Source organism: Phoca vitulina, unplaced genomic scaffold (genome assembly GCF_004348235.1).
Source record: "Phoca vitulina isolate PV1807 unplaced genomic scaffold, GSC_HSeal_1.0 scaffold20, whole genome shotgun sequence".
Classification (NCBI taxonomy): Eukaryota; Metazoa; Chordata; class Mammalia; order Carnivora; family Phocidae; genus Phoca; species Phoca vitulina.
The window spans coordinates 17,739,116-17,764,093 of record NW_022589723.1 but is presented as its reverse complement, the minus strand read 5'-3'; the positions used below and the strand labels follow the sequence as shown (position 1 = coordinate 17,764,093).

Genomic DNA, 24,978 nt, shown 5'->3' with positions numbered 1-24,978 from the left:
ACTACATATTTAGGCAGCATTCACTTTCCTTAATTATCTGCAAAATGACTTTTTTTTTTTTAAATAAATGCAACATTCACCTTTATTGAAATGTCTTATGGAACCAAAAAAGGGAAGTACTGAACATCTAACAGCTGGGAACTTTCTCAAGTATTTCCTTAACTATCCAAAATGGTTTTTTTTTTTATTATGTTAATCACCATATATTACATCATTAGTTTTTGATGTCAAAATGTTTTTTTTTTTAACATTTTTTTTTTTTAAGGCAGTTTTAGGTTCACAGCAAACTTGAGGAGAAAGCACAGAGATTTCCCATACACCATCTGCCCCCATACATGCATAACCTCTCCCATTATCAGTATCGTCCACCAGAGTGGTACATTTGTTACAATTGATGAACCTACACTGGCACATTGTAATCACCCAAAGTCTGTAGTTTACAGTATGATTCATTATTGGTGTACATTCTCTGAGTTTGGGCAAATACATGATGACATGTGTCCATCATTATGGTATCATACCAAATATTTTCACTGCCCTAAGGAAAGTTTTTAAAAAATTTACATTTAGTTTCTTCAAATTGGAATCCAGACAGGGTCCACACATTGTCATTGGTTGATGCTTGCTTAGTCTTTTAAAACAAGATTTTCATTAACTTTGGACTTTAATGCATGGTGTAATTTCTAGGGAACATCTACAAGAACAAAAATAGAGAATATAACTTCCAAATCAGTAAAAGAAATAGATAAAATGTTAAAAAAGAATCAGTCCAAAAGAAGGCAAGAGAGAAAAGAACCTGAACAAGTAACGAATAGAGAGCACAAAATTAGATGCTAGATTTAAGCTTAGATATATAATAATTAAAAGTAAAAAGTCTAAATGATTACGTACGTATCATCCTAGCCTAAGGCACTATCAGCTCTTGCCTGGAATAATTTCCCAACTAGTATTCCTGCCTCAATTCTTGCTTTTCTCTATGGACTACCCATATAAAACAGGAGTAGTTTTTAAAAAATATAAATCAGATCTTTCTACCATCTTTCCATAATGGTGCACATGAATGTCCTGGCAGATTCTCTCAAGAGCATTAACAATGCCAAAAAGAGAGGCAAACACCAGGTTCTTATTAGGCCATGCCCCCAAGTCATGTCTGGTTTCTAACTGTGATGATGAAGCATGGTTACATGGGTGAATTTGAAATCATTGATGATGACAGAGCTGGGAAAATTGTTGTGAGCCTCATGGGTGGGTTAAACAAGTGTGGAGTGATCAGCCCCAGATTTGATGTGCAACTCAAAGATCTAGAAAAATGACAGAATAATCTGCTCCTATCCTGCCAGTGTGGTTTCATTGTACTAAGCTGGCATCATGGACCACAAAGAAGCAAGACAAAAACATGCAGGTCGGAAAATCCTGGGATTCTTTTTCTAGGGATGTAATACATATGTGCAAATAAAATGCCTCAATGGACAAAATATACATACACACACACACACACACACATATAACATATAAATCATATCACAACACTCTCCTGTTTAAAACGTTCCAGCAACTTCCTAGTAAATGAAATCCATACTTCTTACCAGTGCCAAAAGCCCTATGTAATGTGATTGCATATCCTGCTCTCCTTTTTCCCTCTAGCCCAGGGCCTTATACTTGCTGTTCCATCTCCCTGGATCACCAGGAACAGTCAGAATTCTTAGTTCTTAAAAAAAAAGGGGGGGTGCTTAATTCTAAAAACTGGGAACCACGTCTGGTTAATTTAGCAGAAAAGGAATTGTCACAGAAGAAACCACTACCACTACTGTCATTGGAATCTGCTTCCACTCTTGCCATAATGGATTCTGTATACTTCCTGCTTTTTTATGCAGTATCTTCTAAGTTAAAGTCCATCATGGATGCTTTGTTGGAAGGAGGTCATAAGACTGTACCCTAGCTGCATGGGAGGCTGGGAAAGCAAATACTTAGCTTCACTAGTAGGTGGAGGTTCTGGTTTCTTTCAGGACTCATCAGAGGGGAATTCCCTGGGCATATGAAGATGTTCTGATGCTGAGCAGCCAAAAGAGTGACCTGTCCTTCATGACGCTTTTCTTTGGAATCCTACCTTGCTCTCCTTTCTCTCTTAATTCACGTTTCTACTCAAATGTCTCTCCTCAAAGAGGCCTTTCCCTAGACTTTGTCTAAAATGGCAATTCCCCATCTCTAATCCAGTATTCTCTTTTATTAACCTGCCTTACATTTTCTTCATAGCATTTATCCTTACCAGTACTACTATTATTGATTGATTGATTGATTGCTATGCTCCCCCCAAGAACACAAGCTCTGTGAGGGTAGGGACTTCTTTTTGTTCACTTTCTGTTGGCACATATATGCTCAGTAAACATTTGTTTAATGAATGAAGGGGAAACATAGATTATGGTATAAATCCCTGAGAAAATTTAAAGGGAAGCATTATAGAGGAATTAGCTCATTTAAGGAAGGATTATTGGAGAAGAGTAATTTTTGAAATGGGCTTTGATTAAAGTATCAGATTTGGAGAGAAGATATGTAGCCATCTAAACTGGGCAAATAGTACGAGGGAAGAAGGTATTGGGTCTGGAATAAGGTGAGCACATATCGAATAAGGAAGAATTGTTTAAAATCTGATGGCTGGGGCGCCTGGGTGGCTCAGTCGTTAAGTGTCTGCCTTCGGCTCAGGTCATGATCCCAGGGTCCTGGGATCGAGCCCCGCATCGGGCTCCCTGCTCGGCGGGAAGCCTGCTTCTCCCTCTCTGACTCCCCCTGCTTGTGTTCCCTCTCTTGCTGTGTCTCTCTCTGTCAAATGGATAAATAAAATCTTAAAAAATAAAAAAATAAAAAAAATAAAATCTGATGGCTGTTGGGTCCTTTATGAAGTGGGAGTTGAGAAAAATGGATGAGGTGAAGGTGCAAGGTTGGAGCAGTTGATAGAGGGCCTTGAACTGTAAGGTGGTCTTTTGACTTGATTGCTAGAGAGTAAAAGATTACTAGTGTTTTTTTTTTTTTTTTTTAATTAAAAATAGACTGGTATTTTCTCATAGTACTCTACAGGTATAAAACAGAATGAGGTAAATCTCTATGGAGAATTTTCCAGGATATATATTAAATGGAAAAAAAAAGTACAGAACAGTGTATGTAGTATGCTCTTTTGGTGTAAGAAGTGTGTGCATGGGAGTAAGAATACATACACCAATTTGTTTCTGTTGCAGAAAGAAAAACTGAGAAGACAGACCAGAAACTAATAAAATGGTTACCTTGTGGTGGGGGGAGAGGGTGAGTAGGAAAGGTGTGAAGGAAACAGGAATGGGAGTGAGATTTCTGAGTTTATTTAGTTTTGACTTTTGAATTATGTAAATATTTCACACATCAAAAATTGTAATGAAATGAAAATAAAAATCTCTAAAATTGAGAACAAACTTAAACAAATGATCCTATGTGTATATCAAAATAGTTACTTAAATACGTGGAGGAAAACACAATTTCAAGTGACTTTTGAGCTCAATATCAAATGGCATATATGCTAAGGACAAAAAGAACTAAAAGAAATCTTAAACTTCATTCGTTTTATTGCTAGTTGTAATATTGGTATTTTTATTTTGATATCATTTGGTACCTGTTGTTGGTTAAAGCCAGTAAGTTTTTATGCTTATATGTTAGAAACCGATAGAAATACAAGTATAAAATCAAAGAAGCTAAGCAAAAAGAATATTTATAATGATGAACTTGAATTATAGATGTCAGTTTGAATTCAGGATTTAATATATATATTAATTCCATCCAAATATATATATTTCTTTCTTAGCTCTGTACACTGAAAGGATTTAGAAGCAGTATGTTACTTTGGTAGATGTATTTGTATTACCCCAATTTTGGTCTTTCAGTACTTTCATTTAGAATCCAGGGCTCCTTGAAGAAATGACTGATTGCAGGACTGGGGCAGGGAACATACCTAGTGAACCTGGAACATCTTGTGTCAGAAGCAAGAAAGCTTTCACAGACCCAACTAAAGCCTACCTGAAGAGGCTCTTGTTGGCCGAAATTGGGACAGTTTGAACATAAAAGAGAATAAGGAGAGCAATTTGAAACCATATATAACAATAAAAAAACCAGACAAATGGAGATGGCTGTTACACCTATCCTTTACTCTGAAAATTGGTAATTTAACATTTGAACTGCTTTTTTAGTAGAAATGTATTACAGTTAGTGAGGAATGCCAGATAATAAATATAGAAAGAATTATAGAATTAGAAAGTCACAATTTGTTACATCCTTTTATGAAATATTTGACTTGGGCCAGGATCATTAATGGATGCTAAAATTGTTAGGCAAAAGGTTCATTGGGAATTGGATATTTGCATGGTGTCAAAGTACTCCACAGAGTACTAGTTGGTCTCAGAGCAATAAAACTTTACAGTGGAAGGATCAGGCGATTACCAGCCTAGTTATTAATCCTAGTATCACTAAAAATGAACCAAAAAAAAATACGTGCTTCCTGATGGGATTCAGTATCAAGTATAGTGCATCAACTGAAGGTTCTTTGTGCCAAATTTAAAATCTGAATTTAGTCAAACTTTTCAGACTGACTTTCAGTTTATAAGAGATACGGGAGATGAAAGAAATTAAGTACTACCTTGGATGAAGCAACCAGAAAAATACAGAATGTGAGATACAGATGAACTGGCCATTTAATGTCATGGGAAAGGAAAACAAGGGTGGGTGTGGGGGGAAGGGAAGCTGTCCTAGAATATAATTAATCTAGAGATATAACAACCAAATGCAGCATGTGCCAGCTGTAAAGTACATTTTTTTTTAGAAAGGAGTAGGATGAAGCAAGATGGCCAACTTTTAATTTAGAATGTGGGTGATGGGCATATGGGTGTATGTGTTTGTGTATACACACATATATTCATTTATATGCATACACATACACTTTTCTATATTTGAAAGATTTTATAATAAAAACTTAATATTTTTCTGTTGATGGACACTTAGGTTTCTTTTTTTTTTTTTTCTATTACAAATAATGTTTCTGTAAACGTTTCTATATGTGTTTCCTCTCTTTGTGTGTGTGTTAAGGAGATACGGCAGCTTCCTAGTAGTGGAATTCCTGGATCGAAGGGTAGGCATACTTCAGCTCCACTAGATACTGGTAAATTGTTCTTCAAATGGTTGTACTGAGGAGGATTTTAGAAAAGGGAATTATGAGATATATGTCTTCTCTACTAGGTGATGAATTCTTTGAGGGTAGGGACCATGTAGAGATTCATACAGAAATGTTTGAGTTGAATGAAAGTGTATTGTAGTGGGATTGCCTGGCAGTAGAATGGAGGAATTAGAGTTAGGTCAGCCAAAAGGCTATTGTGATGTTTAAGATATGAGGCAATGAATGTGTAAGACTAGAGGTAGTGGAGAGGAAGGGATGAATATGAGAAGGTTTGGAGAGAAAGGATCAAAGTGTATGTGTTCTTATTGTTGGGGAGGATATTGATGATTCACTGTTATGGCTTATAACACCCCGTAGTTTGTTGGCTTCATTTTATAGTAAGTAAGTAAGTTATGCTTCCCTATTAAGTCAAAACCATCTACTGGCCTAGTTCCAGCAGAGTTCTAGCCTTGTCTTCATCTTCTGCTTGTATTCTTTTTAAGCCTCAGTCTCTTCCTGGGATAAATCTGTGTGATTAGAAGAGAATAGTCGTTGATTGGGATAAAGGTGCAGTGGGTTGCAAAGAAGAGAAGAATTTATGTAGTAGTATGGGTAGGATTTATGGGTAACTTCATCACCAAGTGAGTTTTTGAAGTCTTCCAAGGACAAAAGATATCTTCCTATAGTTTTTAAAGGGAAAGTCTATCTAGTATTATAACAGGGATAATTCATCAGATGCAGTTTTTCTTAGAGAATGTCCGATATCTTATTTTCAAATGTTGCAACTTTTTGTAAATTCTAAAGTTGGTGCCTTCAAGAAGTTTTTGTTTGTTTGTTTGTTTTTTAAAGATTTTATTTATTTATTTGACAGAGAGAGCACAAGCAAGGGGAGTGGCAGGCAGAGGGAGAGGGAGAAGCAGGCTTCCTGCCGAGCAGGGAGCCCTATGTGGGGCTTGATCCCAGGATGCTGGGACCATGACCTGAGCTGAAGGCAGATGCTTAACCGACTGAGCCACCCAGGTGCCCCAAGAAGTTTTGATTAATGGTTCTAGAATAGCTCTGTCCAACGGAAATATAATGTGAGCTGCATATTTAAAGTTTTATAGTAGCCACACTTAAAAAAATTAATTTTAATAACATTTAAGCCCATATATCCAAAATACTACCATTTTAACATGTAATTGATATCAAAGTTATTAATGAGATATTTTACATTCTTTTTTGATACTGGTGTGTTACACTTAAAGCATGGCTCCATTTGGACTGGCCACATTTCAGTGCCTAATAGCATTATGGCTAGTGGCTACTGTATTGGACAGCTTAGTTCTAGAACATACTCAGTTGAAACCTTTGAATTCAGTTTGGTACTGATTTGACCCACAGTCACTGAGGGTGGCCATGAGCTGATCTTGCTTCATAGACCTGTTGCTGGTTATTAGATAAATTCTGGCTTCCTGTCCACATTTTTTATACTAATGTGCATGTGCAAGAGTGATTTTGAGGGTCCCAGACAAAGCCATTATCCAGATTTACTGATTATGTTCACAATTTTCCCTTTTGCCTCAGAAAACATAGAACTGACCTCAGATTTTTTTGGATCAACTCTGTCAATTTGAGTTGCTGCCAATAAAAAGAATATTCAGGCAAGTTCCAATCTCATTCATTTGTAAGGCCTTTAGTTACAACAAGGCTGCTAGGAATTCAGCGAGCATTTTATTAATTGTGACATTTCCTAGAATTTGTGAAGCTGTCAGCTTAATTTTCATTTAAAAAGTCAAATGTTATATGACTGGTGGTTATCCCAAGTATTTCTGGAGTTTCTGCTGTGTGTCTAATGTTTATTTATTCAATCAGTGTTTGTTGAGCCATTTACCAGGCCCCATAGTTCAGGCATAGTGACAACACGTAGCCAAGTAAACAGGCACATGTAGTGTGGTCTGATAAGTGCCAAGGTAGAGAGAAACTTAAGATGCTAGAAGAATACACAGGAAGGACACTTCATTTAATTTGGGGGGGGGGCGGGGATCAGGGAAGGCTTCTCTGAGGAGATAAGCTGAACTCTGAAGGGCAGGTAGGAATAAATATGGCAAAAGTGGGCATGGAGAGCAGAACATTCTTCCTGGCAGAGGGAATGTTTTGTATAGATGCCCAAAGGTGAGAAAAAGGGCTGAGTATGGCACATTGTCTGGAGTATAGAGTTTAGTGTGAGAGGTGGTGAGTGGTATAAATGGGGAGACGGTAACAGATGCCAAATGTGAAAGGCCTTGAATCTAATGGCAAAGAGTTCGACTTTATCCGAGGTAACTGACAAGAGGCATGATTTCTGTTTAAGAATGACTAAGAAGTTTAGTAGTAGAATGGAGAATAGATTAGAGGAAGGCAAGACAGGCACAGATACTAGTTTAGAGGTGCTCTAGGAGAGAAAGGATGGAGGCATGAACAAAGTTTGTGGCAGAGAAGAAAAGACTGTCAACATTTATTTATTTATTTAAAAGATTTTATTTATTTATTCATGAGAGACAGAGAGGCAGAGGCAGAAGCAGGATCCCCGTGGAGCAGGGAGTCCAACACAAGGCTGGATCCCAGCACTCCAGGATCACGACCTGAGCTGAAGGCAGAGCCTTAACCGATTGAGCCACCCAGGTGCCCCTATTTATTTATTTTTGAGAGACAGAGAGAGAGAGAGGGAGGGGGAGAGAGAGAGAGAGAGAGAGAGAGAGTTCGAGCGTGCACAAGCAGTGGGGGAGGGGCAGTGGGCGAGGGAGAAGCAGACTCCCTGTTGAGCAGGGAGCTCGATGCAGAGCTTGATGTGGGGCTTGATCTCAGGATCTTGGGATCATGACCTGAGCCGAAGGCAGACACTTAACCGACTGAGCCACCTAGGCGCCCGCAACATATATTTATTGAAGACCTACTCTCTATCACTGGAAAGAGGTAGAAGGATTTAAGAGACATTTAGGAGGTAAAAGTGACAGGTCTTGACTGATTGGAATCGAGGTGGGTGGAAGAAGGGGTCCAGGATGATTCCAAAGTTTCTGAACTATGGAACAAGCCACTACTTGGACAATTTGACTTTTGAAGTGCCTTGGCATCTACTGATGGAGGTATCTATCCAGTTGAATATTAGGGTCTAGTGCTTAGAGGGAGGCCTGGACTGAGATAGATTTGGAAGTCATCAGGTAATCATGGCTAAGAAAGATAAACTTGCTAGAAGAGAGAATGTAGGGAAAGAAAAAGAGGGCTGAAAGATGAAACACTGAGGGACCGCCAGTATTTAAGGGGAAGAGAAAAGGGATCCAGTTGAAAGACACATAAGCTACCATTCTTGCCTCCAAGCATTTTAGAATTTAAGTAAGACACATAAATATGAATCATTTGGTGACCATTGCAAATCAGAGTCTAATTTGGTGCCAAGTTTCATTGTACCACCTCTTGTATTTTATGTGAAATGAAGTTAGGTATGTAGAGATAGTGGTTAGTGTTTAGGCCAGGGAGCAGCATTGGTAGTGCATGCATTCAGTGGGGACATCTAGCCACTAGGAGGACTCAGACCATGGGGTATAGCATAGTGATTGTGACTTTGGACCCTGGAGCCAGACAGCCTTGGTTCAGATCTCCACTAGCAGTATGACCTTGGGCAGTGTAACCTTCTGTGCCTCAGTTTTCTCAACTGTACAATGATGATGATAATAATTCTGCCTTGATGGTGTTGTGAGATTGAATGAGTTAGTATGTGGAGATTCTTAGACTGTATCTGGCACAGTCTTTCTCTTGTTCTTTGCTGTCTCTCTGTGTACATACATACGTACATACACACACACACACACACACACACACAGCTGTGTTATACCCTACTATGTTATACCCACTATTGTGTATCGTAGTGTTATATAAATGTTAGGAATTACCATAATTTAATAATTGATGAGTCAAATGAGGGCTCATGTTTTGGACAGTATAGGTAGGACCCAGAGAAGGAAAAGTTTCCCAGAGAAGGAATGTTCCCTCTATGATAAACTTAATGTGAAAGCAGATGGTTTTAAGCAGGCTTTCACTGGTAAAGTGGGTGAAAAGGTGATATGAGAATCCCCATTCCCCCTGATTCCCAGTTGGAGGCAAAGAATGTCCTTTTAATAGAAAGCTTTAAAGATGTTAAAACAGTTGTGTGTGGTGCTCTCCCTGTGTGGTAGTGGGATTTCCTCAGGTCACGTTTTCTTAAAGTTATTTGAAAGGAAGTGTTTCATCAGCTTTGTGTGTATGAGTTCATTGGATCCTTGGCCTTGACTTTGGGAAGATCTAGATCTGGAATCAAGGTTCTGGCTTTGGGGATTGGGGATCTTGTGGAGAAGCAGTCATTGTATATCGATGGTGGGAGTGTAAATTGGTATAATCTTTTGGTAGATAATTTGGTAGTGTCTGTCACAATTATACTGTGATTTAAAAAATCTAGCAATTATACTTCTTAGAATAATTTTCATAAAAGTGCTAACCCAAGTGTATAGGTGTGTTGTAGCACTATTTGTAAAGATAAAGATAAAGGGATTGAATAATTAATGTACTCATACTCCATATGTTTCCTATTTCTATAGTGTAATAGTTTCCTATTTGCTGTAACAAATTGCCACAGATTTAGTGCCTTAAAACAACACAAATTTATTATTTTACAGTTATGGTGGTCAGAAAACTCAAAATCAAGATTTTAGCAGGGTTGTATTCCTTTTGGAGGTTCCAGGGAAGAATCTGTTTTCTTTCCTTTTCTAGTTTTTCAAGGTTGCCTGCATTTCTTGGCTGGTGCAGTACCCACTCCCCTAGCCCCCACCTTCAAGCTAGCAACTATAGGAACTTCAAATCTCTCTCTCTCTCCCTCCTCTGATCTCTGCCTCCTTCTCTCTGACCCTCACCCTCCTACATCTTCCTTATAAGGACCCTTGTGATTACATTAGGCCCATCTAGATTATCCAGGATCTTCCTATCTCAGGATCCTTAATTTAATCACACCTGGAAAGCATTTTTGCCACATAAGCTAACATTCACAGATTCCGGGAATTAAGATCTAGACATCTTTGGGGGGCCATTATTCAGCCTACCATAGTTCGTGATACTGTGTAGGTAGTAAAAAGTATGTTTTTACGTGTGCACTTAGAAAGATGTCACTGATAAAACAAGGGGATCCCTGTTAAGTGAAAAGAAGCAAGTTGCAAAACCATTATAATATGATCCCTTCTTGTGTTTTTTATTTATTTGAAAAGAAGCATTGTGCCTGTGTCTATTTCTATAGGCATAGAAAAGATCTAGAAGGCTACACACTAAACATTTAAATAGTGGTTATTTCTGGGGAGTAAGACCATCAGGAAGTGTAGGGATGACTTTGAATTTGAATGATACATTTTTTATATAATGTGAACATGTATTTATTGTAATTTTATTTTTATGAAAGTATACATGTACAAAATTGAAAAGTAAAAATACAAGGTTTATGGTAAAAACAACAACCCTGGAGTCCCTTATGTTATTCCTTCCCACCCCAGAGCCTTCTTTTCCAGAGGCATCCATTCTCTTTTTGCTGTATTTTTCCCTAGTACTTCCCTCCATATTTCTAAATAACAAGCTTATGCTATTTATTGATTTTTCTGTATTAGATATCTTTGACTTCCCACTTATGAAGATGAAGCTTTGGCTATCTTAAACCAAACCACCTCTAAGCATATTTTCCCGTACTCTTTATCTTTTTTTATTTTTTATTTTTTTTAAGATTTATTCATTCTATTTATTTATTTATTTATTTTAAAAGATTTTATTTATTTATTTGACAGAGAGGGATACAGCGAGAGAGGGAATACAAGCAGGGGGAGTGGGAGAGGGAGAAGCAGGCTTCCTGCTGAGCAGGGAGCCTGATGTGGGGCTCGATCCCAGGACCCTGGGATCATGACCTGAGCCGAGGGCAGATGCTTAAGGACTGAGCCACCCAGGCGCCCCTAAAGATTTATTCATTTTAGAGAGAAAGAGGGAATGTGCACATGCATGAGCTGGGTTCTGAGGGGTGGGGAGGAAGGGCAGAGGTAGAGAATCCCCAAGCAGAGCAGAGGTAGAGAATCCCCAAGCAGACTCCTCACTGAGTGGGGAGCCCAATGCAGGGCCCTGATTCCACCACCCATGAGATCATGACCTGAGTGGAAACTAAGAGTTGGCCACCCAACCCACTGAGCCATCCAGGTGCCCCTCAGTCTTCATCTTCTTAATACGAGTACACCGAAAATTTTGCTTGGATTAGTATTCAGTGGTTATTGCAATCCTGGAACTACTCTTCTTCACTAACCCATGCCATGTATATATGTTGGGATTACATTTTCTTTCTTGTGTAGGTTTTTTTTCCCTCCCTCTGAAAAAGAAATTGTGTACTCTTTTCTTTTGCTTACTTTTCTTGTATCCATCATTAACCCATGTCAAATTCCCCACCGGAAATCTCATTCTTTTTCTGGGAGTCTTATCAGCCTATCTTTTCCTTGGAGACCTCCTTTTGGAACCTCTGTCCTCCGGCTCCAATCTGGATTTGCTTTCTAGGTCTCTGATACAGCCCATCTTGGGGATCCTCTTCCACTCTGTTTATGTTGGATCCCTTATTTCCTGAAGCCCTTGATTCTTGTTATTGTTTATTCCTGGTCTTGGAGGAGTACATCTTCTGGTGGTTTTCTGAAACAAGGGTCTATGGGAGATGATTTTTCTTTAGATAATTTATATTTGAAAGTGTCATTTTTAAGTTAAAAAAAGTAAAAAAAAAGCCCACTAGACAAAATGGAAATGGGAGAAAATTCCAAATATACCAGAGTTCATATGATTATTTTTTCTTCAAAGGAATCACACAGAGAGAGACTTGAAGGGCATGTTCTTTTATATCCCTGCAGATTCCCAATGTTCTCTAATTTAGAACAGAAGAGTTAAGAATATGGGTCTTATCTTTAAACTAAAACTAGTGCTCTTTGGTAAGTCCTTTTATTCTTTGTCTCCTTTGCAAAATGGAGACCATAACTGTTATGGTAAGTCTATTTAGATTACATGAGACAATGTAGGTAAAGATTTAGCAAGATGCCAGGTACTACTTTTATTATCCAAGTTATTGTCTTCCCCCCTTTCAGAAAAAGATTTTATTTATTTATTTTAGAGAGAAAGAGAAAGAGGGCATGAGCAGGGGGAGGGGCAGAGGGAGAAGCAGACTCCCCGCTGAGTAGGGAGCCCCACAACATGGGGCTTGATCCCAGGACCCTGGGATCACGACCTGAGACAAAGGCAGAGGCTCAACCGACTGAGCCACCCAGGCACCTCTATTTTCTTAAGAGAATGTAGGCAACTAAATTCTCATGCCCAAGAATATTTTCGTATGTACAGTTAAACACATGGTTATCATATGCTTAATTTTAGAGTCACATTTTACATGCTTTTACTATTGAAAAATCACTTTCAACATCTAATTTCTTACATTAAAAATGTTTTTTTATCTGTAATCTAGTTTTGATGAAAAGCTTTTTAATAAAAGGCTTTTGTGCTTATTCATTTTTTTAACTACTATTCTTTACAACATTCTACTTGTCTCTTTTATAGATCTATTAAATGCAGGCTATGAGATGTTCACATTTTTTCACTGAAATGACATTACTTAGATGCAACAAATTTCTATTACTATTAGAAACAACTAATAAAAGTTTGTTTTTAATTACAGGAGTAATATGTGCTCCTTATAGAACACTTAAGAAATAGAGAATAGAAAAAAGGGAAAAATCTATAATTTTCATTATCATGGTATATTGTATATTGCTTCTGGGTACTTTTCTATGCACTTTTTACATAGTTAGGATCATGGTGTGTATTCAGTTTAGAGGCTTGATTCTAATACTGTTGCATATTATTTATAAATAATCTTAAATGACTACAGTATTGGTTATCTTTTAGCCATACATACTGGAATATTTACAGATAAAATGATGTCCGATATTTGCTTCAAAATATGTGTGGGTGGGAAATGGACTGTCCATAAATTGATAATATTGAAACTAGTTGGTGGCTGTGTGGAAGTTCATTATACTGTTGTGCCTATTCTTATATTTGCTCAATTTTCCATAATAAAAAATAAAAGCTTGCAGTATTCCATTATGATCTATCTTAATTTCTTTTTTTTTTTTTTAAGATTTTATTTATTTGACAGAGAGCGAGCACAAGCGGGGGGAGCGCAGGCAGAGGCAGAGGGAGAAGCAGGCTCCTTGCTGAGCAGGGAGCCCGATGCGGGGCTCGATCCCAGGACCCTGGGATCATGACCTGAGCCGAAGGCAGTCGCTTAATCAACTGAGCCACCCAGGCGCCCCTAATTTCTTTATTACTTGTATTAGTCCATTTCAGTTTTTCCCTATTTTAAATAACATTACTTATAATATGGTTCAGATAGTTTCCTTGTGATAGATTTTTAAAAATTTATTTATTTGTCAGAGAGAGAGAGAGGGAACACAAGCATGGGGAGCGGCAGGCAGAGGGAGAGGCAGACTCCCCGCTGAGCAAGGAGCCCGATGTGGGACTCCATCCCAGGACCCTGGGATCATGACCTGAGCCGTAGGCAGCCGCTTAACCGACTGAGCCACCCAGGCGTCCCCCTTATGATAGATTTATATGAGTGGGATTATTAGGTCAAAGTATGATCATCTTAAAGGCTTTTGATGCATAAATAGTACTAAGTTGCTTGGTGAAAAACTTTAGAGGAATTTTATTGGATTTATAATTGTTCTCATTGAGCATAGGAGTGATATTGCAAATTTATGCTGAAGTTTTTAATGAGGCAATCAAGGTTCATTATGTTGTAATAGGATTATATTTTCTAACTTTTTATTCATATTCTTTTTTAGGAGTGCTAGTAACAATTTATATGGAATTAATACTTTACAGTTTTATAGAGAGTTTTCATGTCCAGATATTATAATCCTCAAAACAGCTCTGTGAGCTATTAATTATGGAAGTTCAAAATAAAATAGACTCTAAGCTTTAAAAAATGTAATTATAGTTAGTAATTCCTGTTACCACTAGATGGCTCTCTCAGCATGTACTTTTAAGCAAAAGGAGTTAATTTGTGGATATTTTGAAGTTCCCCTATAGATATAAAATTCATATTATTGAAGTTAAAAAAAATAATGGTTTGTATCAGATTGTGATAAACTTTTTCGGAAGTAGTAAAAAAAATTCAGGATGGAATTTATTACAGTGAGTTTTTAGATTACTTTTCTTAAGGAAAGGGGTATTAAATGGGATGGCATTCAGTGCCATACGTATAGTGTATTTTCAGTAAATATATTTAACACTCATTAAAATTTATTGAATTGGATTATGCTTCTTTATTTGCTTGGGCAAAAGTTACTTACCAAAAAAGCAACATTTATTGCTAGGCCCTTAAATGGTTTTATGTAAATCTAATACTTTATCTCTGAGAAGTTAATAGATAATGAACAAAGTAGATTGAGGGGGCTCTATCTGGAGCTCTGATCCCCTCAATCAATTTGTTGTCTTAATGCTGTTGTTCCTTTGAGGATTAGAATTATTCTGTGGTGTGTGCTGTTCCCTTTAGGTGAGAATCAGAAGTGAAATTGCTACATTTTGGTATTTTCATTGTTTTACATTTTACTAATTATCTTGACAAAAAAATTAAGAGTGCCTTTGATTTCAGTCTTGATCTCACGTGTATTTTCTTCCATTGATTTTTCAATCTTATTAGATCCAGTGCTGTCTTTCTATAAAAAGAAATGTTTGTATTGCTCCTTTTGCTAACTTGCAATGAAAATTATGGTTATTATTACCTATCTGCATAATTTCAAAAAGTCATTAAAATACTTATAAAGGAGAAGTGGAAGGAAAGCAGTTTTTTTTAAAGATTTTATTTATTTGAGAGAGAGAGAGCAGGCGCAGGAGCAGGGCAGAGGGAGAGGGAGAAGCAGACTCCCCGCTGAGCAGGGCCATGGGGCTCCATCCCAGGACTCCAGGATCATGACTTGAGTGGAAGGCAGACAATTAACTGACTGAGCCACCCAGGCGCCCCTGAAGGAAAGCACTTTATAATAAATTGTATATTTCGGTATGTAAATCCTCAAGCAGACTACCCTAGATGACAGAAGAGATTATCAAATGCTTGTACCTATACATAGAATTACTGTGAAAATGATAAGCTGTAAAAGCTGATTGTTACAGTGTTTTATATTGGTGATTCAGATACCCAAGTAGCATCAACATTGGTGACATGATTTTTGAAAATGGTGACAACTCTTAGTAAAGTTCTGAACAAAACAAATAGATTTATAGTATGGTTGCATTCTGGGAAATTTGGGATACATTAATAACTATGGAAAAATACATTTGTTTATATATTAGTTTTAGCCTTAGATATATTCGGTGGAGCCTTTGAAAGTCACCCAGGACATGTGACAATTCTTTGCCCTACTGGATTGTTCCCTGCATTGCTGGACCTCTAATATCCCTGACACATGCCCATTAAATGCTAGTAGAGCCTTCACCCCATTCCTCCCTGCATCAGTCTCCAAAATGCCTCCATATATATCCAAAGGGCCCTCTAGGGGGCGGTACTGCTACCATTTTGAGAACTGCTGATTTAAAAGTACCCAGCTATTTATTTACTACATAGCTATGTTGCTCATGGAACTTTAAAAACCACAATAACTTAAGTATCGTGAATCTTTAAATATGATATGTTTTGGATAATTAAGGCAGTTACAGAATTGTGATAGAAGTTGATTTAAGTGCATTGTTTTGTTGCAATTCTTGTAATCAGATCAATAAGTTTGCTATTTTAAGTACCCAATACCATACATTTTCTTTATTTTTTTCCACTTTTCCTGTTTAGTAAGTCAGTAGTATTTAGCTTTCTTTAATGTCAGCATTTAGTTAGTTGATAGTCATACAATGTAATTTGTCCCTTATAAAAAAGAAACCACTTTTTAAGTTAGGAAGATAATTTAGTAACATTATAGAAACTTTGTAAAATGGAGGCAGAATTTCCTATAATCTTGTCACTCTAACAATTGTTGGTATTTTTCTTTGTTTTGTTCTCTGTGTATGTTTTGACATTCAAAAATATAGTATCTTTTTCCTTAACGTGGCATAAATTTTTAATGTTATATAACTTTCAACTATTATTTTAAATTACTGTGTATTGTCTTATTAGATTCCACATTTTCCTTCCTCTAGATTGTTCACATGATACAAATGATTATATATAATATATGTAGATTTATGTGAATATATGTGTATACATATATTGATAAATCTGTTTAAACATATTTTTATTTTTTCTTTAGGATAGAGCTCAGAAGTGGGATCATTTATTTGATCATTAGGCTTGAACATTTTTGTAACTTTTATGTGTTGCCAAATTGACATTTAAAAAAAAAAGCTGATCCAGAAAAACCCCCAGCTGATCCATTTATATTGCTATCGATATATATAAGATGTCAATATGTGAAAGTATCAGTCTCAACTCATCCTTTTTAAAATTTAACTTTTAAATTATTTACATTTATTTGACTCTTAGTGACACTGAACATTTTTTGTGTTTGTGAATTATTTCTGTTTTCTCTTTTGGAAAATATATGGTCATGTCCTTTGACTTTTTTTTTGAAAATCGAATTGGCTTTTATTAAGCAATTCATGAACTGGACAAGTAGAAAGGAGCTCTGAGGAGGTGTACAGAATGGAAGGTTTTTATAGGAAGGAGGGTGGGGCAAGGAAGTTATTAGCAAAAGAAAAGATTGTTCCCGGCCAAGACACCTTTTTTGGCTAGGGGAGGGAACAGCAGGGTTTTAATCTTGCAGATGACCTCACTAGTGCTGATCAGAAAATTTCAGGTTGGCTTCTAAAAAGGTCGCATTCCTGGGATAGTTTGAAACTGTAGTGAACTCTTGGTTTGCTGTTGTGCGGGAGCAAATGACTCCTATTTGGGCTTGCTTTTTTCTTTCTTTCTTTTTAAGTTTATTTATTTAAGCAATCTCTACCCTCCACGTGGGCCATGGGCCTCTGAACTCAAGCTCCAGTGTCACAGGCTCCTCTCTGCTCCTCCCCCAACTGACTGAGCCACGCACCCCCGGGCTTGTTTTGTTTGTTTTATTATTTTTTTTTAAACACCAGGTTGTGCATATTTGTCATGGGAGTATATCTGCTTTATCAGGATAAATACACCCAGTGAGCTGTGGAGGAAGGTGTGTCACTTGCCCCCATAGACCCAATCAGCCACCCTCCTCTAAATTTGTGAGTTTAGATCTCATTCTAGAACCAGGCAGTGTGCAATTCCAGAGGCCTTCCTGATTATGTTTCAGAGACTTGCAAATTAAACCCAGGGGATCCTAGGCTCTTTATTATTATTTCTTGCTTTGTCCTTTGACTGTTGCTCTGATGGGTTCATGGTGTTTATTTGTTTTCCCTTCTCATTTTGAGTCAGACCTCTTACATAATTAAAATTATTAATGTTTCTTACATTCATTTTTTTGGCAGACATTCCTTTGCTGTCTTTGATTTTATTTTTGTTTTTTAATACATTAAAGTTTCATTATCTACCGATAGAAGATAGTATGCAATATCAAAAAAAGGGGTGGAGAGTCAAGAGATCAGGATTCTGCAAGGAGATACTTATAATACATATTATATCTGACAAAGAACTCCTATCCAGAGTGTATGTTATGAATGCTTACAAATCATTAAGAAACAGGCAGACAACCCAGTTTCTAAAAATGAGGAAAAACCCTAAACCACTACTTAATAAAAGATACCCAGATGTCTAAACCATCTGGCAGTGTGTATGCTCAATGAATGCAAACTGATTTTGTATTACCTGTGTAAGACATAAAAGGGTGTATTTTGGGTGAAGATTTATTTCATTGTAAAACCACATTTATATTAAATTTTGGTCATCCAAGTGGAGTCACTGTGTTTGCTAGTGTGGCCAGTTTAAATTTTACTGTACTTTTGTGGAGGAGAGGTCAATTTCTTTTTGCCTTATCCTGCCTTTCATAGGAAATGATTGTAGGTTCTCCACCTTTTGAGTATGATGTAAATTTTTACTATCCAGCTGGTACATATTTCCTAGGAAAAATCCTTCATTAGAGATCAGTAATCTCTTTAGATCATAATGTCTTTAGCATGATTAAGGAGTATCTTGGGTTCCAGTGACTCAGTCAAGGTATGAGAGGGAACAGGAGGAAAACAGAAAGGGTGAAAGTGTTGTGTCACACGCAAAAATACATGTAAAAAACCCCACATAAAACATAAATTCATGTGGTTGTTTTTCTTCTTCGCCATGGGATATATTATGAATTATTTTTATCCTTATAAATGGAATGATTATAAGAAATTCTTTCCTGCCTTGTGACAAATGCCCGTTTTGGACATACTCATCTCACTTAATCATCATGCAAGGATCCCAGCATTAGCACCTGTTATTGGTTACCCTATGTTTGGTTGTTCCCATGTTGTAGAATGTACTAAAAAATACAGTAATGTAAACATAAATCTGTTCTTTCAAGGGACATATATATATATTTTTAATAAGCCCTTCTACATTCCCTAACATCTCTTCTAATTATGTAATGCAGTCTATCCTTCCTGGCATCACTAACCTCTCTAAGCTTGAACTCCCTTCTCACATACATACATACATACATACCCCTCTCCTTCTTGAGTAATACCTGTTCATACAAGATTGGAATACACTAATCAACCTAACATCCCCTTCTTTAAACTTCTTTCCCCTTGACTACTTACCCAGCTCTCAAAGGGTATTCACTTTTTGAGGCAAATTCATACCGCAGGCACATTTTTTTCTTGTATAAATCTCGGGGGTTCAATATCTTCCCTTCCTCACAGGCCTTAAATTCTACCTCTTTGCCTTTTTTTTTTTTTTTTTTAAAGATTTTATTTACTTATTTGACAGAGAGAGAGAGTACAAGCAGGGGGAGTGGCAAGCAGAGGGAGAGGGAGAAACAGGTTCGCCACTGAGCAGGGAGCCTGATGCAGGACTCAATCCCGGGACTCCAGGATCATGACCTGAGTGGAAGGCAGTCGCTTAACCAGCTGAGCCACCCAGGCGCCCTACCTCTTTGCCTTTGCTCAGGATACTATGTAGCATCACTGAATAGTCTTCCAGCTGAATAGTCCTTCTGAATTTGGGACCTTTCATCTCAGAACCATCATCCCTTGAATTTGAGCATCTCTGATACATTCAAATCTTTCTTCATCTGTGTACTCTTGTCATGATCTTTCCCTAACACGTATTTCAGTATTTCTTAATCAAGAAGACACTCCACACACACACACACCCCACACCCCCAAACATACACTTTCATACACCCTGACCTGTGACATTAGTCTTTTCGGGTATCTTGAATACAAGATACAAAGTTATACTTACTTTCTAGCTTCTCAGTGAGACAGGTAGCCTATTGATAATACTGTTAGACTTTCTTTTCAGTATTTTCATTGAATGTGAATTGTGTCCCTTTTCTGGAAGAACTTGAGTGTATATTGACTGTGCAACAATTGAAAATTCTCTGATTTACCGTTGCAAAAAACAGTTACGATATATTTATTGTAATTTGCACCAGTTACAGAGGATAGTGTCTTGTACATTATTTCTGTTTACTTTTATGAAAAACTTCGTTGCTGCGCTCCTCCAGTGAAAACAGTTTCTTGCCAGTTTTAAATATTAGGCAAGCCTTCTCTGCTACTTACCTCATTATCTTTACTAGCTGTATTTGGAGAATTCAAACTAATTTTATTATCCTAGGTAAAAACTTAATGAGAAAGGATAATCTGTTCCCCAAATTCAAATACAAATTGCTTTTGCGTGATCTATAGTTTCAGATTAGCCATATCACAAACTTTTAGAGGGATAATTGAGAATTGGTAGTAATAAAGATACATGGGGAGAAAGTCATGTAATACTGTATCAATAGAGGGTGGGGGGATGGGTTAGCCTGGTGATGGGTATTAAAGAGGGTACGTACTGCATGGAGCACTGGGTGTTAATACGAAAACAATCATGGAACACTACATCAAAAACTAATGATGTAATATATGGTGATTAACATAACATAATAAAAAATAATATATCAATAGAGATGTTAAATTCATCTTTGTTTTGCTTAGATGTCCCTGGTAGATTTGGGAAAGAAGCTTTTGGAAGCAGCACGAGCAGGTCAAGATGATGAAGTTCGTATTTTGATGGCAAATGGAGCTCCTTTTACTACAGACTGGGTAAAGAATGATTTTAATGTTGTGCTGGTTTGTTTTTTTTTTCTTTCTCTCATTTATTAGTTTTTCCAGATAAAAATTTAGTCAGTATTTTGTTTATATGTGGCAAAAATTAATTTTTTTTGCAAATTTGTTTGTAGTTTTAGAATTATAGCTATCATTTAAAGAGAATGGTTTGTATCTTTGTAAGTCATATATATATATAGGTATCTCTATATATCTATATATAGAGATATCTAGATATCTATATATGGCAACCTTATTCAAATATTCTGTCCACAAAAGGATTTTTCTTTTAAACTATGGAGTTCAATATTGTAGGATGAATATAAAATGTAGCTGCTTGGAATTTAATTTAAAGGTTCTAAATAGCACAGCTAGAATTTATAATTCAGAAAATAACAGATAAAGATCCCAGTTAATGTTATAATTGCTTCTAAAAAGGAAAAATGTTTGCATTTCAAGTGATACTTGTAACACTATTGCAAACATGACCAAAGAGGAAGAAAGGAGTGGGAACATGTCCTAGTAACTACAGAAGGCAATTGTGAGGACAGCAAAACCCATAACTCTACTTAGTTCCTGGGTTAAGTCAAGAAAGAGATGGTCTTGGCAGTATGGAGGGTGAGGAATGTGGATTAACCTGCCTACTGGTAACAACTAAAAATTCCAGATTTTAGCTTTTGTTGTTTTTGGCACACTTGTCCTATGTTCTTTTTTATTTTTCATTAAAAACAAAATAAAAAAATTTTTTATTATGGAAGATTTCAAACCTATATCAATGCCTACATACCCTTCAGCCAACTTCAAAAATTATCAAATCATGGTGAGTCTGTTTCCACTGTAACCTCATCCACTTTCTTTATTCTGTATTATTTTAAAGCAGATTTTTTTTTTTAAAGATTTTATTTATTTATTTGACAGAGAAACAGAGAGAGAGCACAAGCAGTGGGGGCAGCAAAGGGAGAGGTAGAAACAGGCTCTCGGCTGAGCAGGGAGCCTGATGCGGGGCTCGATACCAGGACCATGGGATCATGACCTGAGCTGAAGGCAGACTCTTAACTAATCACCCAGGCACCCCTTTAAAGCAAATTCCATGAACTATTTCATTCCATCCATAAATATTTCAGCATCTGTCTTTAAAAGATAAAGAATTTTTGATTAACAATTAAAAAAATCTTTAGTGCACTGATGAGTTAGAAAGAAAATAAGGGACTATGAACCTGAAAAACTAAGTGAACACCAGAACCTAAAGAAATTTCACCCTAAGAATATTTGCTAACTCGGTGAATTTGCCTGTTGGTTTTCCCACCTCACTGGCATGGGTTACTGAAGACAGAGACCCGAGACTGCTCATAGAAGTCTCCTAGGAGATCCTCTCCTCTTAATTCAGGAATCCCAAAGAGATGTGCATTCTGTATAAGGTAAACCAGAAATACCCCCTCCCTCTTCCTACCTGCTTCTGCCCCTGCCCCTATTGTTAGGGTACTGCAAGGAAAATGAACTGACTTGAAACAAGTCACTAAATGGAGAGAGAAAAAAAAATTATTGATGAGGATTTGGAGTCACAGGCCATCCCTTGCACACATTTGTGACCTGAACTCATAAATACTTGTGCATTCTGCAAAACTGTACACTAAAAAATGGATTTAAAGTGATCTTTGGACTGAGGTTACCCCAGGTTCCTGGCAGAAGCAAATGAATTTTCTTTCTGGGGGAACCTACCTTCATCCCCCCAGTATCCACAAATGAAATTCCAAAGAAAATGAACAGTCAAAAGTAACTAAATGCACAAGGACACAAGGCCACTTGGACAATAACCCACTGAAACAACTAACAACAGAAGCAGACTGACAAGGATTTTAGATAATATTTTAAGCAGATTAGGAGCAGCTAAGGAGAAAATTAGTGAACTGAAAGATACGGAAAGAAATCCGGAGTGCATTATAGAGAAAAATAGGTAGAAAATTTAAGATCTCAGGAGTCATGAAGGCTAGTGTGAGAAGATGTAGCGTATCTAATCAAAAACCCAACATATGGCTAGTGTGAGAAAATGTAACGTATCTAATCAAAAACTCTTGCTCATATACTTGAGTCATACATCAAGTAAGATGTATGACTTGATGTATGACTTGATGTATGACTTGATGTATGACTTCAGGCAAAAGAGCAACCTCTTAGTGCCTTAGGTTCTTTTACTACCAAATGAGGATAGTAACAGTACTTTAAGCGGGGAGTAAATTAGATAATATGTGTAAAGGTCTTAGAATAGTGCTTGCCACGGAAAGTGCTTTAACAAAAACCTTAGTTGCTAATATTATAGTAGTGGTCTTACCAAATTTCATGTTCTAGTGAACCATTTTTTTTTTAAGATTCTATTTATTTATTTTAGAGAGAGAGAGAGAGCAGAGGGAGAGGGAAAGGGAAAGAATTTCGAGCAGACTCTGTGCTGAGTGTGGAGCCTGATGCAGGGCTTACAACCCCAAGGTCATGAACTGAGCCAAAACCAAGAGTTGGACGCTTAACCGCTTAACTGACTGCGCCACCCAGGCTCCCCATCTAGTGAACTATCTTGATTCTTAGAACAGCAGTGCCTTGGTAATCAGATTGATAGGGACTTTCTGTGCCTCTAAATGCTTGTATTTAATTCTAATTTTCACCTGTTAAACTGTATGCCTCTGATAAGGTTCTACATTTAGAACTTCCCCTGCATATTGTGAATGTATTGTTAATGTAACTCTGTTTTGGTTCTGTCCTGACTCACCTTTGGCAAGTGTACCTCAGATTAGATTTTTTCCCTTGAAAAATGACTACATAAACTTACTTAAAAAGATCACTGAGTTGCTTTAATTTATTTTTTAAGTCCTACAAAACACTTTAATGTAAAAATCTACACTATTACATTTATTTGATACGAATTTCATAGATGAAAAGTTTTGTGTGATGGATATGTGGAAAACCTTCCAGTACTCAGAAAAATTTCTCACACTGTAATTATCTCTAATTCCTGATGGAATTAATTTTATTCAGGCTGTTTATCTGTTAAAAAATAAGAAAGCAAGATTGAATTAAATGAAGTACCAACTTTGCTTTGTCATTGACAAGTGTATGGGAATTTGTGAAAGCCTCTATGAAGAGAATGTGATAAGCATACATTATTATTTTCTTGAGTTTTGAATTACTATGTAAACAGATAATATGAAGATAATCTGTTTGCTATGTAAAAAGAAAATATAGAAGGTAGTAATAGAAGTGTGTTAAAAATGATTATAAATGTGGGTTTTTTTTTTTTTTTTTTCTTGCGGGATAGCTGGGAACCTCTCCACTTCATCTGGCAGCACAGTATGGGCATTATTCTACCACAGAAGTACTACTCCGAGCTGGTGTAAGTAGGGATGCAAGAACCAAAGTGGACCGAACGCCATTACATATGGCAGCTTCTGAGGGCCATGCCAGCATAGTAGAGGTTTTGCTTAAGGTATGTGTTCTCTTTTTGCACTCTGCTTTTGAAAGTAAGTCCCCGAAGGATTTATGGTTTTATAAGAGGGAGAAGAGAACTACTTTTATTGAATGTCTCGTTTTTTTTTCCTGTGTTATCTCATTTTTTTGTGTGTAAGCCCATCAGATGAAAATTATCTTAAAGTTTACCTTTGTGGGAGAAAAAGAACTTCCTCTAGGTATGTTCTTAGTTGACAGACAGACAGTTGATTTCTTAGACCTTGGTTTCCGTTATGATGAGGGTCTACAGCTTTGTCTTACTTGACACAGTTAAAATGCTTATGGAAAGAAACATAGGGCTTGGATGATTAACAAACAAATTAATGATACAAATAAGGATTTTTATTCTGGCCTTTAGATCAGCGTATCCAGAAGACATACAGTGTAAGCCACAAATGTGAATCACATGTAATTCTAGATTTTCTATTAGCTACATTAAAAAAAAAGTAAAAACTAATTTTAATATTATATTTTATTTAACCTCATATATACAAAATATTATCATTTCAACATGAAATCAATATAAAAGTTATTAATGAGCTCTGTTACATCCTTTTTTTGGTGTTAAGTCTTTGAATTCCAGTGTGTGTTTACATATACAGTACATCCCTGTTGGGACTAACCATATTTCAAGTGCTTAATAGGCACATGTGCCCAGTGGCTACCATATTGGACAGTGCATCCCTGATAGCTCCCTTTTGATTATTTATATTGTACTGGCTTTGAAAGCAAAGGATATTTTTGTATAAATAAGGAACTAGAATTAAAGAGGGTTTTGGAGGAATGCTCACAGTTTTCCTTCACTTTTTTTTTTGAGAGAGAGAGAGAGCGTGCACACGCGCAAATGGGGGTGGGGCAGAGGGAGAGAGAGAGAGAACCTCAAGCTGACTCCACACTGCACAGAGCCCGACGCGGGGCTTGATCTCAGGACCCTGAGATCATGACCTGAGCTGAGATCAAGAGTCAGACGCTTAACTGACTGAGCCACCCAGGCGCTTCAACTTTTCTTCACTTCTTATGCCATTGTATCCCAT

At 37.0% G+C, this 24,978-nt stretch overlaps 1 protein-coding gene and 1 pseudogene across 7 annotated transcripts in view; both read left to right on the top strand.

The window, feature by feature from the left end:
- The window catches only part of GABPB1 (GA binding protein transcription factor subunit beta 1), a 65,231-nt gene that overhangs the window by 18,071 nt on the left and 22,182 nt on the right, over positions 1 to 24,978 (top strand). For all 7 annotated transcript variants that reach the window (XM_032417334.1, XM_032417331.1, XM_032417333.1 and 4 more), the window contains exons 2-3: positions 20,342 to 20,449; positions 23,757 to 23,924. In XM_032417334.1, the coding sequence (XP_032273225.1) occupies positions 20,342 to 20,449; positions 23,757 to 23,924 (276 nt within the window). The remainder of the gene's footprint in view (positions 1 to 20,341; positions 20,450 to 23,756; positions 23,925 to 24,978) is intronic.
- Positions 1,048 to 1,431, top strand: LOC116640349 (annotated as a pseudogene).